The sequence below is a fragment of the Tenrec ecaudatus genome, chromosome 9 (assembly GCF_050624435.1).
Source record: "Tenrec ecaudatus isolate mTenEca1 chromosome 9, mTenEca1.hap1, whole genome shotgun sequence".
NCBI classification, from domain to species: Eukaryota; Metazoa; Chordata; class Mammalia; order Afrosoricida; family Tenrecidae; genus Tenrec; species Tenrec ecaudatus.
The window spans coordinates 6,001,377-6,015,160 of record NC_134538.1 but is presented as its reverse complement, the minus strand read 5'-3'; the positions used below and the strand labels follow the sequence as shown (position 1 = coordinate 6,015,160).

Sequence of the window (13,784 nt, the reverse complement as noted above, 5' to 3'; positions counted from 1 at the left end):
CGGGGAACATGTATAGATGGTGTGCAGCATGCAGGAGCCCTGGTGGCGGAGTGGGTTCTGCCTTGCATTACTAACTGCTGGGTCAGCAGTTTGAAACCACCAGCCAGGCCTCATGGGAGCAAGGCTTTCCACTCCGATAAAGAATTACAGTCTCAGGAACCCACACGGGCAGTTCTTCTCTGCCTGATCAGGTTACTCGGAGTCAGGGTTGATTCGGTGGCAGGCGATTTTTTTTTTGGTATAGCAAGTAGCTATAATGCAGCTCTAGTTTAGAAAGCCAATTAGGTTTTTCATCCCAATACTGTATTAATAAAATTCTGAAGCACATAGGGAAGCAGCATGTACCATGCAGTGAACATAACTTCTGCCCATAGTCTACAGGAAGCTTTTTAAAAATTTTCTTTGTTAACTGTGCACCTGCCCAATCCCCTAACCAGACCAAAAAAATCAAAGATTTTTGCTGCATTTCAAAATAAAGATAGCAGTGCACAAAAACAATCCCATTGCTATCCAGTCAAATGCCAGCTCACAGTGACTTACAGAGCTTGTTACCCAATCTCCTGGAGACTCAATTTTCTCACCCGTGAATAAAGCATAAGAACACCTACTAAACTGAATAGTTGTGGGGCTTAAAGGAAATAATACAACCAGATCATTCCTCATAGATCCTCACAGGTGATTACAAACAAAGAAACACACTGGTGTTGAGTTCATTTGGCCTCCTCTTGAGCCTGTAGGACAGAGAACGGCTGTAGGCTGTAAATCTTTATGGGAACAAGCGGCCACATCTTTCTCCCACAGAGCAGCTGGTGGGTTTGTACTGTTAACTCTTTTTAATGATATATTGTGAAATGTTTCTTTTTTTATTAAAATCATTTTATGGGGGGCTCATACAACTCTACACAATCCGTACATCAATTGAATCAGGCACGCTTGTACATATGTTGCCCTCATTCTCTTCTAGACATTTACTTTCTATCGAGCCCTTGGTATCAGCTCTTTCCCCCTACCTCCCACCACCACCCCCACACCCTCACGACCCCCTGATAGATTGTACATTGTTATTGTTTTCATCTCTCGCACCGACTGCTGTCTCCTTTCCCCCATGTTTTCTGTTCTTTCCCCTGTAGAGGGGTGTATGGTTATGTGTCTATCATTGCGATTGGTTCTCCCTCTTCCCCCTACCCTTTGGTATACCTGTGTACATGTTCCGATCTAGTCTGAATTGAGAAACAGCACTGGGGTCATGGTAGTGGGGGGTGAGGAAGCCTCAAGGAACCAGAGGAATATAGTGTGTTTCATCGATGTTTTACTGCACCCTGGTGACTCATTGAACTGTTAACTCTTTGGTTCACAGACACACATATAATCATTGTGCTGCCAGGGCGCCTTACCCTTGATTACTAAACCATTGACTCAGTTATAGTTCATTACCTATCATGACCCTATTTATTGTAAACTAGGGGGCAGTTTACAGAGCAGGACAGAGTTTCACATTCAATTCATGCACATTCTGATTCCCCCCATCCCTTATTTTCCATAATGGATCATTACATACCCCACTTCTCCCCTGTGTTCTGTTTCCATCCCTCCTTCTTTCATAACCCTCTGAAGCTTGCCTTTGGGTAGATGCTGCCCTTTGGGCCTTACGTGACTGATGAGTCTAATCTGAATGAGAGTTCAGTTCAGACTGGAAGGAAAAGGGCCACTCTCTTGGGGGTCCCACCTGTCTCTCTATCTGACCAGTGAACCTCTTGTCTCTGAGCTCTGTTTCATTATTTCCCTCCCATTCCGTCCAAGACCCTCTAATGTGATCCATTTCAGAATGAGAAGACTGCACATTTTTAACAAGGTCACCTAGCCTTAACTGTCCATTGCTGAGTGGCTGCTGAGTTAGAACCATTGACCTTGCCATTGGCAACCCTATACCTAACCCACAGTACAACCAGGATATTTTCACATATGATTCAAAATCAAATTCACTGCCATCAAGTCATTTCTGACTCATAGCAACCCTGTAGGGTGGAGTCGAACTGTTCTTTTGGGTTTCCAAGGCTGTAAATGTTTATGGGAACAAAAAACCTCATCCTTCTCCCATGTAGCAGCTGGGGGTTCAGACTATGACTGACCTTGCGGTTATCCCACTGCCACTGTGTCGTCATCCACTGCGCCAGGGGTTCTCAACTTCCCTCATGCCGTCATCCTTTCATGCAGTTCTCAGGGGGTGGTGACCCCAACCATAAGATTATTTTAGTTGCTACTTTATAACTGTAGTTTTGCTACGGTTGTGAATCAGACAGCCTCTGTGAAAGGGTCATTCAACCCCCAAAGGTTGAGAACCACTGCGCTACACCATCAAGGCTTCTATTCCAGTAAAACCCATAGAAGGCGGAACCTGTGTGAGGCAAAAACCTGTCAGAGAAGGAAAACTGTCACACATATGAGTTTTAGGTAAAGATGGCACGTTGGAACAGTGGTGACCGCACCCTGTCAAAAGTGGAGAGTTTGTGAGACTGGGTCCTAGGTGTCCACGGGGTTTCAGTTCACACAGGCTTCACGGTCTTGTTTAAATGGAAGTCGTAGCTAGAGTGCATGTGTGTAACCAGTTGTACGTGTATTTAAGAGTGCCGGAGCCCAAGCCCTAAGGCAAAGTTCAGAACATTAGAAACGGTATAGATGGATTCAAGAAACACTCGTCCTAGAGTCATTCATAGAGGTCAGGTCTGTCTGTCTGTTGTTTTTCCTCCCATCCTGATCTACAGGAGGAAGTCGGTCATGAAGGACACAAGGGAGGTATGATTCATGTGTACATCGTAAAGACGTAGGCTCATTCTTCCTGTCCAGAGTTCTTCCTTCTCAGACTTACGTAGCTCTCCACTGTACCACACCTCCATTTCTGCCACTTCTGTTCGGCCCCATTGTTATTCACTGCCATAAAGTCAGCCCTGACCTTGCCGACACCAAGCAGGGCTGAGCGGAGCGTTGCCCTGTTCTGCCCCATCTCCAAAGCCTTGTTGCAGTCACCGTGTCGTTTGAGTGCTCTCTGACCTTCATATACACCAGTCTAAAAGCTGAAGCTTGCTTACTGCGAAAAGTTAAGACACACTGGCGTGTAGACAGGAAGTTGTGTTTTTATAGGTGGCCCTATCACCTAGTTTTGACTCCATGTGAACCCAATGTCTTAGTTAAGTTGCTATCCATGATTCCAAATTATTACGTCTGATATCCCAAGTCCTTGAAAATTATTTAACCAGTAGACATTTTCAGGTAGAAAATTTCTCTTTTAAAAGACTTATTTGTAACTTAAAAGCTCTTTAGGGGCTTCAGATATTAGACATGCATCATTCTGTCATGTGTTAGAAGCCATACTATTTTTTCATGCTAATATGTAAGTGAACCTGGTGCAGGTTTTGTGGGGGGCCATAGTGGTCGGAAATGGGGAAAGTACTAGTTCTCCTGTATCTATTTTGGCAGATGTCTCTAAAAGTTTCTGGATAATTGATTCGGGAATGAGGCACTGTTGTCTTCTCTTTTTTTCTATCTTCCATGGTTTAATTAGATGAGTAATACTTGTCAACACGCCTTATATTAACTTCTAACCTCTTTAGATCTAAAGGTCATCTGTTTAAATCTTTCATATTGCGTAGGAACATAAGAGGAAAAAGTGACCTGCAGACTACGAGAGAAACACCATGTATTCTGGATCTCTTCATTTCTAGTTAGGTCAGGGACTACTTACTCTTTTGTACGGGCATTGTAAAGACATGCCGGGCTTTGGACGTTCTTTAAAGAATACTTAGAATATCTTGGAAATAAGTCATTTTAAGCCTCCTTTATATTCAGTTTTAAAGAAAGCCATTTGCCTTAGCTACTTAATATTTGCACGCAATCTTAATTTCTGACTTTTGTCAGAAACTTTTTTCTTTCCATGCATTCTGTATGGTTCCAGCAAGTCTGTATTTCTTGAGAACTTCACATTCTGTTCTGCATTTTCTCCCTTTTGATCAGGATTGTGTTATTGAATCCTTGATTAAAAACTCAGTAAGAGTAGCCTGACACTCTCCTATTTTTTTGGTGTAATGACAGCTAGCCACATATTCCATTTCCTTCACCGATTCTGGACTTGCCTCCTCTCTTTGTTGCTCCAGGTGAATAGAAACCCAATTGTCATTTCTTGGAAAGCCACTTGCAAACATGTAAGATACTGGACATTGCATAACAAACTAGAAAGTAGATCATATGCCCTAACCACATTATTAGACCTCTCAAAGTATAGCTTGAGCTTATAGGGTGACTTAGTAAAAAGAATATAGAAGACTTTTATAATGCTGGTTATCAGATTTTTTTTCCTCCAGTGGTTTGTCCAGAAAACTGAGATAACAGAATGGGATGATTTGACTTAAAAATCAGCCTGGATTCAAATCTTGAGAGGAACCTCTCACAGTGTATGTGTTCAGGAGAAGCTATTAGATGGCTGCATCATCATCTCCTGACTTGTTGAATGATCTCATTGTATCTCCTTACAGTCTCATCCTTACTGGTAAGATCACATGTAGAAGGTGTAAAGAAACGTGTGTGAGTTTGCGGTTCACAGTGGCAGAAAGCCTCCTGCTCCCAGCTGCTCCGCAGGACAGGATGAGGCTTTCTGTTCCTGTGAGATTAGTCTCAGAAGCCCACGGCGGTAGTGCTTCTCAGCCCTATGTTGTCACCGTGAGTCAGAATCAACCTGATGGCAGTGAGTTTGAATATTAGTGGTTTAAAGAGACTCCCTGGGAAAGAGGCTGGTGGTTTAATCCAGAACTGAAGGGCCGTGTTTGCTCGCATTTTGGGCTGGGGGCTTCAAGAACATTGGGCTGTGTGACCCTTAATGAAAACGAAGTCGACAGACTAAGAGGAAGCCACCGTGAGAAGAAAGCTACAGACTGCCCTGCTTTCGTCACTCCACTGTCTATTCAGGGAGCCATCCAGGCAGCACTCCCATCTGCACCTGAGAGGGTGCCTATGTGTGCTGAGTTTTGCATCTCTTATTAGACCCTTCGACTTAACCTTGGCTTCTGTGAGATGCCAGGGAGCACCTTTCACTTCGACCCATCAGGTGATAGGTTCTGATGTCTTTGAACACATGTAGAAAGGCTGCTGGACCCAAAATTGCTGAATTCCCGGGAGGCTGGAGGTTGGCTCAGGAAAGAGCATCATCACTCTATCAAAGACTCGTTGCCAGAATTGGTTATTTTATGAATGATTTAGCTTGATATAGCAGTCAATGAATTCCTAGTGAAATGAGGCAAAAGACGCATGTTCTTGAATCTAGGTGTAAGGACGGGCCAGATGTTTGGGTATTTGTGAGAGGCATTAGATAAGGGATCAGAAGATAGAATGCCTTTTCCATAAGGCATCTAACAGCACTTATCGGAACAAGATGAGGGTAGCCAGGCTGCACACTTTGTTTTCAGTGGACGTGTCAGACCGTTCAGACGGCATGAATTCAGAGATCTTATTTAACACACACTTGAGACGGAAGGGTTCCTTTTGTTTTAGCTGCTGGTGTTGACGTAAAGAAGTGACCTGAGTGCGTGTTTTGGTTCCAGTTTTTCCTTCCAGGAGAGCAGAAGAGCAGTACTTCTAGTGTAGGGGAAATGATGTGAGAGGGCTGGAAGAGGAAAACGGTTTCTCTTTGAATGCAACTCTGACCATTCATGCCTTAAAAAAAAATGTGTCCATTATGAATCCATTTGCCAGGCCTAAAAGACCTGACGCTGTCTGCCTGACCCTGTCATTTTCAATCACACGTGCTATCTCTCTCTCTCTGATCCAGCCTGAGGAGGAGCAGTCGGTCTGTGATATCACTGGATTTAGTTCTTCCACTGATGACACAGCTTCCCTGGATCGACATTCTTCGCATGGCAGCGATGTGTCCCTCCCTGCGACTTCAAATTTGAACAAGTCCAAGGATCCACCAAGCCTGGATGGCTTCTACGGCCACGGGGCCAGAGCTGTGCGGCAAGAGAGCGAGAGCGAGCCTGCTGGCCCAGGAGAAGTGGACGAGGAAGAGATGGACAGCATCACCGAGGTGCCTGCACACTGCTCTGTTCTGAGGGGCTCTATGCGGTCTCTGTCCCCTTTCCGGAGACACAGCTGGGGTCCCGGGAAGAATGCAGCCAGCGATGCAGAAATGAACCAGCGGAGGTAAGTTAGAAGGCAGTCTTTGTCCAGTCTCCGTCTCTCTGCCTGCTTTTGATATGTCAGTTGGCAAAAGAGTTTAGGAGACACCAAGGCACAGAAGAAAGACCATGAGGGTTGGAATCAGGAAAACCTCAGATTTTTAACTTACTACATAGATGATCCTGGGCAAGTTACTTGGCCCCTCAGATGTTCAAATTTCCCATCTGTAAAATATTTGCAATAATTAGGTGGCACATAATAGGTGTGGTTGTTCATGAAACAAGATTTGTTCCTGCACAGGCTATGCCAGTCTTTAACAAGAACAGGGCTAAGGAACTGGCTTTCTGTGCAATCCATTGTTCTCCCATTGTGGCTCTCATTTGCCTTTGATTTCAGACTAGATTTGACTTTATGGATCATCTTGCTCAGGTGAGGAAATCGAGAAACTCAGATTGAATGATCTTCCCAAGGTTATCTTAAGACTGAACTGAGATTAGAAGGATATCACCAATGTCATTTATATTTCAATCCGTATAGTGTCATGGAATATCATATTTTGACTTAAAGTCAAGAATTAGCTAGCACAATCAGCCAAAAAGAGAATCTAGATATAATTTTTGGATTAGTTTAGAAGAAGAGGTTGTAATGATAGCTTTAATTATTTTGACTAATTCTTATAATATTATTGACATGTAGACTAACCTGAATATCAAAGACTTAAGAAATTAAGGTTTTAATGACATTTCTTCCCTTCCCAGTCTTACATGCTCCTAAATGTTTGTATTTGTTTTGTGGTTGGTTGGTTGTTTACTTGTAGAATTTAGTAAACCTACTCATTGTCTTCTTAACTTCCTAGAGCAAAGAGGGAGCATAGTAGCTCTCCACAGAAACTGCTGTGCCTTTTGGAGTCTGTTTCTCTCGTTGTACATTCTTCCACTCCCTTGCTCCCCGTGCTGCTTCTCTGTAGGGGTGCTCTCCTCGGTGTGGTGTCTGTATTTGGTACAGTTGTGTCTCATTTTGTCTCACCATCAACACTGACCTCTTCCATCATTCATTTTCAGTTCAATTCGAGTTCTTGGGGATGTTGTCAGGAGACCTCCCACACATAGGAGAAGGTACAGCGTTCACTAACTTGACTGACTAACCACATTGCCTCTGAGCAGATACTAACTTAATCCATTGTTACATACTATACCTTTGACTAACGTAGTGTGTACACCAGGCAAATGAATTTTAAGAACATATTGTTATTGTCCATTTTATATTAAATGCTTCTTAAATCTGAAGTTCTGGACTTTTTACGTGTGTGTCCAAAATCTAAAATAGTGTCCTATCCTGTGGCTTATTGGTGTTTAGTTAAGTTTACAGTAGATTTTTTGCCCCAAATTTCACTAGGAGAATTGAAAAGCGCTGTCTCTGTTACATCTACCTGGGGAACCCTAGTGAGTACCTCATTCCTACGCTGTTGGGGAGGAGGGGCACCATAAACATGTGATGCACGTATGTGTGCACACAGGACTTATGGTATTTCCAGCACATTCATTAGGAATATTGTCCAGGACTTGATTCCTCAGTCACCTGGCATTCCCCATTCCATTGGTGATGCAGCCATTCCTTAGAGCAAGTAAGAGGAGTAAGCCCATCTCTGAGGACCCTCAACTTTCCAAGTCATTCATTATTTTTGGTTAGATCGACTTTTTAAGTTAAAAAAACAAATCCTGATTTTACGCCAATCTTTCCCACTCTTTTTCAAGTGATCATGGGCACACAATTGAGCTCAAACTCTAATGTGCTCACAAAATCGCAGATAATCGTGACTCCGGGTAAATTAGTAAATGCCTTTCCCATTCGGGAGACCTGCTTGTCTGGCTCGCCATTAAAACTGCAGTGTGAATATATTAAACATGTGCGTTTGATAGGTAGTGGACGATGAACAGTTGCTGGATGGAGTCCAGGTTAATGCGTTAATAGCTAATGGCATTTTCCCATGAGCTTTTTGGGGTCCCCTCCCAGATCGAAGTGTCCTAAGCAAGTCCAGTTTATGGTTCCAACTAACATGTTTGTAGAAGGACGTGATGTGTAATTTAAAATTACCTCAAGCTTGAGCTAAGAAATTTGAAACAGCCCAGCAAGTGTTTACAAATGTGGAGGATGGGGGGCGGGGGGGATGTCTTGTTGTCATCATTGTTTTTAAACTAGGATTTTCTAAATCTCAAGAGAAGTCAAAGGTCAGTGAAAGTCACCATGACTGATTTAGGAATTAGGGAGCAAAGTAGGCTGTTCTCAGTAACCGTGAAAGGAGTTTTCACTACAGGGAAGGGCAGCCGCTGTGTGGGCCATATGCAAAAACCTTACAGCAGCTGTTAGATCTCTTCCTGCTTCCCAGTTTCACCTCACTTGCCTCATCCAAAATTCACCCCAGCCTTCCGGGTCATTGCCACATCTGGAAGTAGACGGGATCCTGACATACGTAGGGGGGAAGTATTTCTGGAAATGGGAGTTTGGCCATGTATGCTCACATACTGCTTCTCCATGTTCAGTTTTTAACATGAAGTTTTTATGTAGGTATACATTATGCCTCCTTGTTAACTATTTGGAGATTCGAGAATGAAGTATAATTTTCAAGAATGAACTTTTGAGTCCTGTTTCAATTTGTAAAATAGACCAAACAAGATGTGCCTCTGTTCTCAAGGTAGTTATAAATCAAGCTCATCCTGCTTACCAGCCTAGAGACAAACCCCAGCTATGTATTCTGCTGTCTGCTTTTGCAGCGCTGAGCTTCGTATTACTCAGTCTGATTTAAAACATTTTGTCCAACTTAAATTTTTGTCGATGATAAATGACATTCAGAAGAGCCATGTTGTCTTATGTTCTTTCACCATGTTCCTTGTCCTCCTTCTGCCAAAAAAAACCCTCCCACTAATCAACAAAATCAAGTTCCAAGATGGACATTTTTTTCCCAACTGAGAGATTCAAGAGGGAACTAAATGGTTACACCCTTGACCAGGAGCTCTGTTTTTATCCCCCTTTGAAAGCAAAAATCGTGTCCTTTAGTATTTCAAGATAAACACGAGTTTTATTAATAAGAAATTATGTGTTTTCTATCGTAACACCTGTTACTGTGAACTAATTCTTTGCTGAGCTGCTAATATTAGCATGGACAACCCCACTGTTTGTGCCTTTGCTCCTTCAGCGATCGCCCATGAAGTAGATGGGTTTTCTTGTTTGTAAAGGTGGCCGGGAATTGACCATGCCTCTCACTGGCTGCCGTCAGTCTGCGTCAAGTTGACGCCGGTTCTGAGAACACTGGTTTGCAGTGCAGACCTGCACCATTGGGGAGCAGTCGGAGAGGCCTGTTCCCTGGCAACCTCCGAGTGGGTTCAAACAACTAGCCGTTTGACCTGGCCTTACCCATTTGTGCCACCCAGTAACTAACTCCTGGGGAAATGACCACAAACCTAACATTTTAAAAGGTATATTTGTAATTCAGTGCCATAAAATTACTTTGGGGGGGTGGGGGGTGGAATCCTTTCAAGGACATGAATCCACTTTTATATACTAACTTAGAACCTCATGAGCTGGGTTTGCAGATGGGCGTGAATGTTGATTGATGTCTCAGTCATGGTGGGTTTCTAAATTGCCCAGTTTACATAGATCCTTCATGAAAACACAGGGAAAGGCAGGGGGGGTGGGGGTGGAGAAGGGAGCAGGTACACGAGAGAGCCAGTCTCAGTGCAGCTTGTCAGTGCAACTGTCCCTTCTGGTCAAGCGATTGGTGACCCTGGGACAAAGTGGCACAGGATGGATAGGGTGTAGAGAGATGGTCCCCAAGAGTGGAGGTCACAGCTGCTCTGCAGAAACGCCTCACGGGGCAGCAGGGCTGAGCGCTCTTTGCAGTCAGACCTCTCGAGAAGGGCCTGTCAAGTGCACACATACCCATAATCCAGGGTGCTTGTGCTAGCTGCTTTCTAAATCCTGAGGCAATATTCCATTCGAAAAATGTTCGGTAAAGAAATCTTTCTGTCTCTTGCCGTGCCCTTTATTTGTAAACCCAATAACCCTCTCCTTGTGTCCTCTTTTCTCCCTCTCTGTCTGTGTCTGCCTTTGACGTCATCCCCAGTATGAGCTGGTGTCCCTCTGGCGTGCAGTCCCCTGCTACCCTGAGTGCTGACTTTTCTTACAGAAGGTACGACGCTCTCCTCATATGTCCCGCCACCAAAAGGGACCCTCGGAACTTGGCACCTGGGCTCCGGGGCTTGGAAGCTGCCTTCTCTGTGACTGGAATGCATCCGGGCAGCCTGCTTTGTCTGTGAGCACGGTGTCTGCTATGGGCATCACTAACCCAGCTAAAGGGGTGCCCTGAGCCGCCATCCGATGGTGTACCCCGCCCGATGCAGTCTCTTTGTCTCGAGCGGCTGTGGAGTCAGGGCTTTCTGCACAGATTTGTCTTGGCGCGGTGGTAGGCGACTTCTCTATTTGTCTGAGATTGCCCTAACTCCCAGGTCCTAGGGCTCTGGAAGGAAACAATAAGAAAAGCAAGATGATTAATACGCTATACTCAAAATCCACCCATCTCTTTCTATTCCAAATTCACAGAGACGCATTGTTTCATAGTCTTTTTGCAACAAAGCAGCCAGATTTAATTCAATTGTGTGGTAAACACGGATCTGGTTTTCTCTTGTCTTTCAAAAATTATTCACAATAAATAAATGTCTTCTTCACTCAGCCCCTCGTCTGCTTCCCCGTATTGAGAATGAATTTTAACAAAGACATGTAGCTAGTCATGATTCCTGGTGTATTGATAATAAGAAAAAAACAATTTGTTTCATTTACCAGTGAAAGGCAATAGAGGCATATGGCCTATGGCCTATGTTCCTAACAAGTAATTTATGAAAACAAAAATGCAAATAGACTCTTCTGGACTGGCATAAATGAACTTATTGGTAGCAATTAACTGCACAGTTTTTCCAGAGCAGTTACTGGAGAGTTTGAGTATACTTTAAAAGCCAGCTCCCACTGCTTGTAACTGAAAGTATCTTAGCAGCTTCCTGGTGTTTGGAAATCTGCCTGATTTTAAAGGGATTTCTATTGCAGGTGCTATAGATAGGAGTTCAAAACCACACGGAGGGCACTCGATCACTGTCTTTTTCTGTAAAGACTTGGAACCAGTTTAAGAAGTTAGAGCTGCCCAGTTGGAGAAAATGCGTTTGTCGCTTCAGACCATAAAATGTATATTCCAGTGATCCCACTCAGCATATTAAACTCTCACGTTTGCGTTCTTTTTCCTTTGCCAACAGTTAGAAAAATACAAAACTCTTAGACCTAGTAGCTTCTTGGCTTTTTCTCCCCCTCTCAAGGTGTGCCTCTCTGCAACTAACAATTTTCGGAAAACCTTTTAAGTGCTTGTCTGGCCAGGTGTGCTCCTATGATGAACCTGTGAATAACGCTGGGCTTGCTAGGGTGGCAGCAGTCCCGTCGAGTTAGAAAGGTCACGAGGCTGTGGTTGAAAGCAAAGTTATGAAGGTCAACTGAGTGGGGGCAAAGGCGAGTCTCCTGGTTTATCTTCCACAAGTTACTTATGCTGCTATTGTCTGTCGTTTCACCCTTTGATACATACAGCTGGATGGTGGCCGAGAGAACAAGTTTATATACATGTATGTGTATATAAAGCTTACATATAGATATGTACGTGCACGTGTGTGGATGTGGACTGATAAGATCAATTTTATCTGTCCGCATGATCTCACTTAAAAAAACTGAGAGGAAAAAATAATAGTTGAGTAAGTTGATTGAGGTAAGATTATATTTAAGTGCAGTATCCTCTCAGGATTCCAAGAGCTTTGGGGGGAGATAGGCAGGTAGTATTCATTGGTGTCATGCCCTTGGGGTGATAGACATACACAATCTGGGAAGATGCAGCTAGAGCGGTTTGTGTCCTCCTCTCCTTCGAGGCGTGGCACGAGTTAAGTGTGGTGCCCTGTGTTCAGTTTCAGCCTGGAAGGCCTGACAGGCGGAGCTGGGGTCAGAAACAAGCCGTCCTCCTCCCTGGAAGCCAACTCTGCAAACACCAAGCCCTTCAGTGGTGACGAGCGCGGTGACTCGCTAGTGTCCCTCTCAGAAGAAGACCTGGAGTCCGGCCAGAGAGAACATAGGATGGGGAACCACCCGGTAAGGCTGAAACCAAGTGTGTGCTAATGGTTAGAAAAAGTACCAAATGAACTTCCTGAAACAGGACCTCATGTGAAAAGGCAACATTGGAGTTAGTGAAGAGCGAGGAGCTGTGGTCGTTGACCCATTTGTAGAATAAGGCCGCACTGCAATGGTGAGCACAGGGCTGCAGGGCAAGCCCACCAGATAGTGTGGAGGAGGCCATCCATTCCTGTGAACGCTGCCACCTGGGAACCCCAACGGGGCTTTGCTGTGAGTCAGAATGGACTCCATGATAGTGAGGTTTTTACTTGGTGATAGGTAGCCCAGTCTAGCACAAAAGCAAGTTTTTAACATTCAGTGATAACTAATTATACATCGAATTAAATATTTTATCAAAGCAAACTATTAAAAATACTATCGATTAGGAGATTATTAAACTTCTTGATGTTCTACAGGTCCCATGATTCCTTCTTCCTAAAAAAAAAACCAAAAACCATTTTTATGCTGTCTGCTCCTCTTCTCCTTACGCTGTCAGAATCTTTGCCAGGCTGGTTACACTCCCTGCCTTCTTTTTCTCACCTCCTGAATGGTCAGGAAAGGCTTCCGTGTTAGCCACGTGAGTGGCTTTTTCTTAGTCCCAGTCTCCTCAGGCTCCTCCCTGTCACAGCACAGGTCGTTTTTGGATTGAGAATGTAAATTATAGTGGACCCTTGGACAACACAGAACTGACCCCCCCCCTTACTGTCCAATCCACTTAGGACTTAGGACTCCCCCAAAACTACTAGCAGTCTACTGTTGACCAGAAGCCTTATCAATGACCTAAGCAGTCCATTAACACACATAGCTTATGTTACAAGTACTCTATATTGAACCCACATAAAAGCAGTAATTTCAGTACAAGATTAAAAGATTTAAAAAACAAACAAGACTTTTGTGCCTGCTGTCCCAACTGCATTAGCTTCATGAATTTCCTTTTCTTTCATCCTTTCCTTTATTATTATTTTGATAGTTCTTACCGTCTGCAGCTGCAGATCTCAGCCTGAGGTTCAGAGCGAGCAGTTCAGCGTTTTGTTTCATGTCAGGACTCTTTCTCTGCTTCTCAGAAGCCCTTTTCGCATTACGAGTGGTCCTTCATGTGGGCCCCAGGGTGTCGATCCGAAGCCGCAGTATTCCAGTAAACATGGTGACAGTATGGTACACAAGAAGGGCAAGAGTTCCTTTTTTACTGCAATACGGAGTTTACTACAGAGACACACTGCTCGCGCAGAAATGATTAGTGTCAGAGGGCATTTTAAGTAAAACACCTGTATAAGTGACCAACATTCAAGCTCATGGGCCAACTATACGTTTCTGTAGGATCCTCAGGAGGCCCGGTGGGGCTGTGGATCAGGAGGTAGCCTGTGAAACCAAAACGTGAGCAGCTCAAAGCCGCACGCTACCGGCGATCTCCTTTGGTAGAGATTGACAGTCTC

The 13,784-nt window shown here is 44.1% G+C and overlaps 1 protein-coding gene across 8 annotated transcripts in view; it reads left to right on the top strand.

The window, feature by feature from the left end:
* Positions 1-13,784, top strand: part of AKAP13 (A-kinase anchoring protein 13) — a 375,367-nt gene that overhangs the window by 291,717 nt on the left and 69,866 nt on the right. For 5 of the 8 annotated variants that reach the window (XM_075557871.1, XM_075557869.1, XM_075557868.1 and 2 more), the window contains 4 exons: positions 5,816-6,186; positions 7,224-7,277; positions 10,283-10,348; positions 12,150-12,330. In XM_075557871.1, coding sequence (XP_075413986.1) covers positions 5,816-6,186; positions 7,224-7,277; positions 10,283-10,348; positions 12,150-12,330 — 672 coding nt within the window. The remainder of the gene's footprint in view (positions 1-5,815; positions 6,187-7,223; positions 7,278-10,282; positions 10,349-12,149; positions 12,331-13,784) is intronic. The other 3 variants (XM_075557872.1, XM_075557874.1, XM_075557870.1) reach the window with 2 other exon arrangements.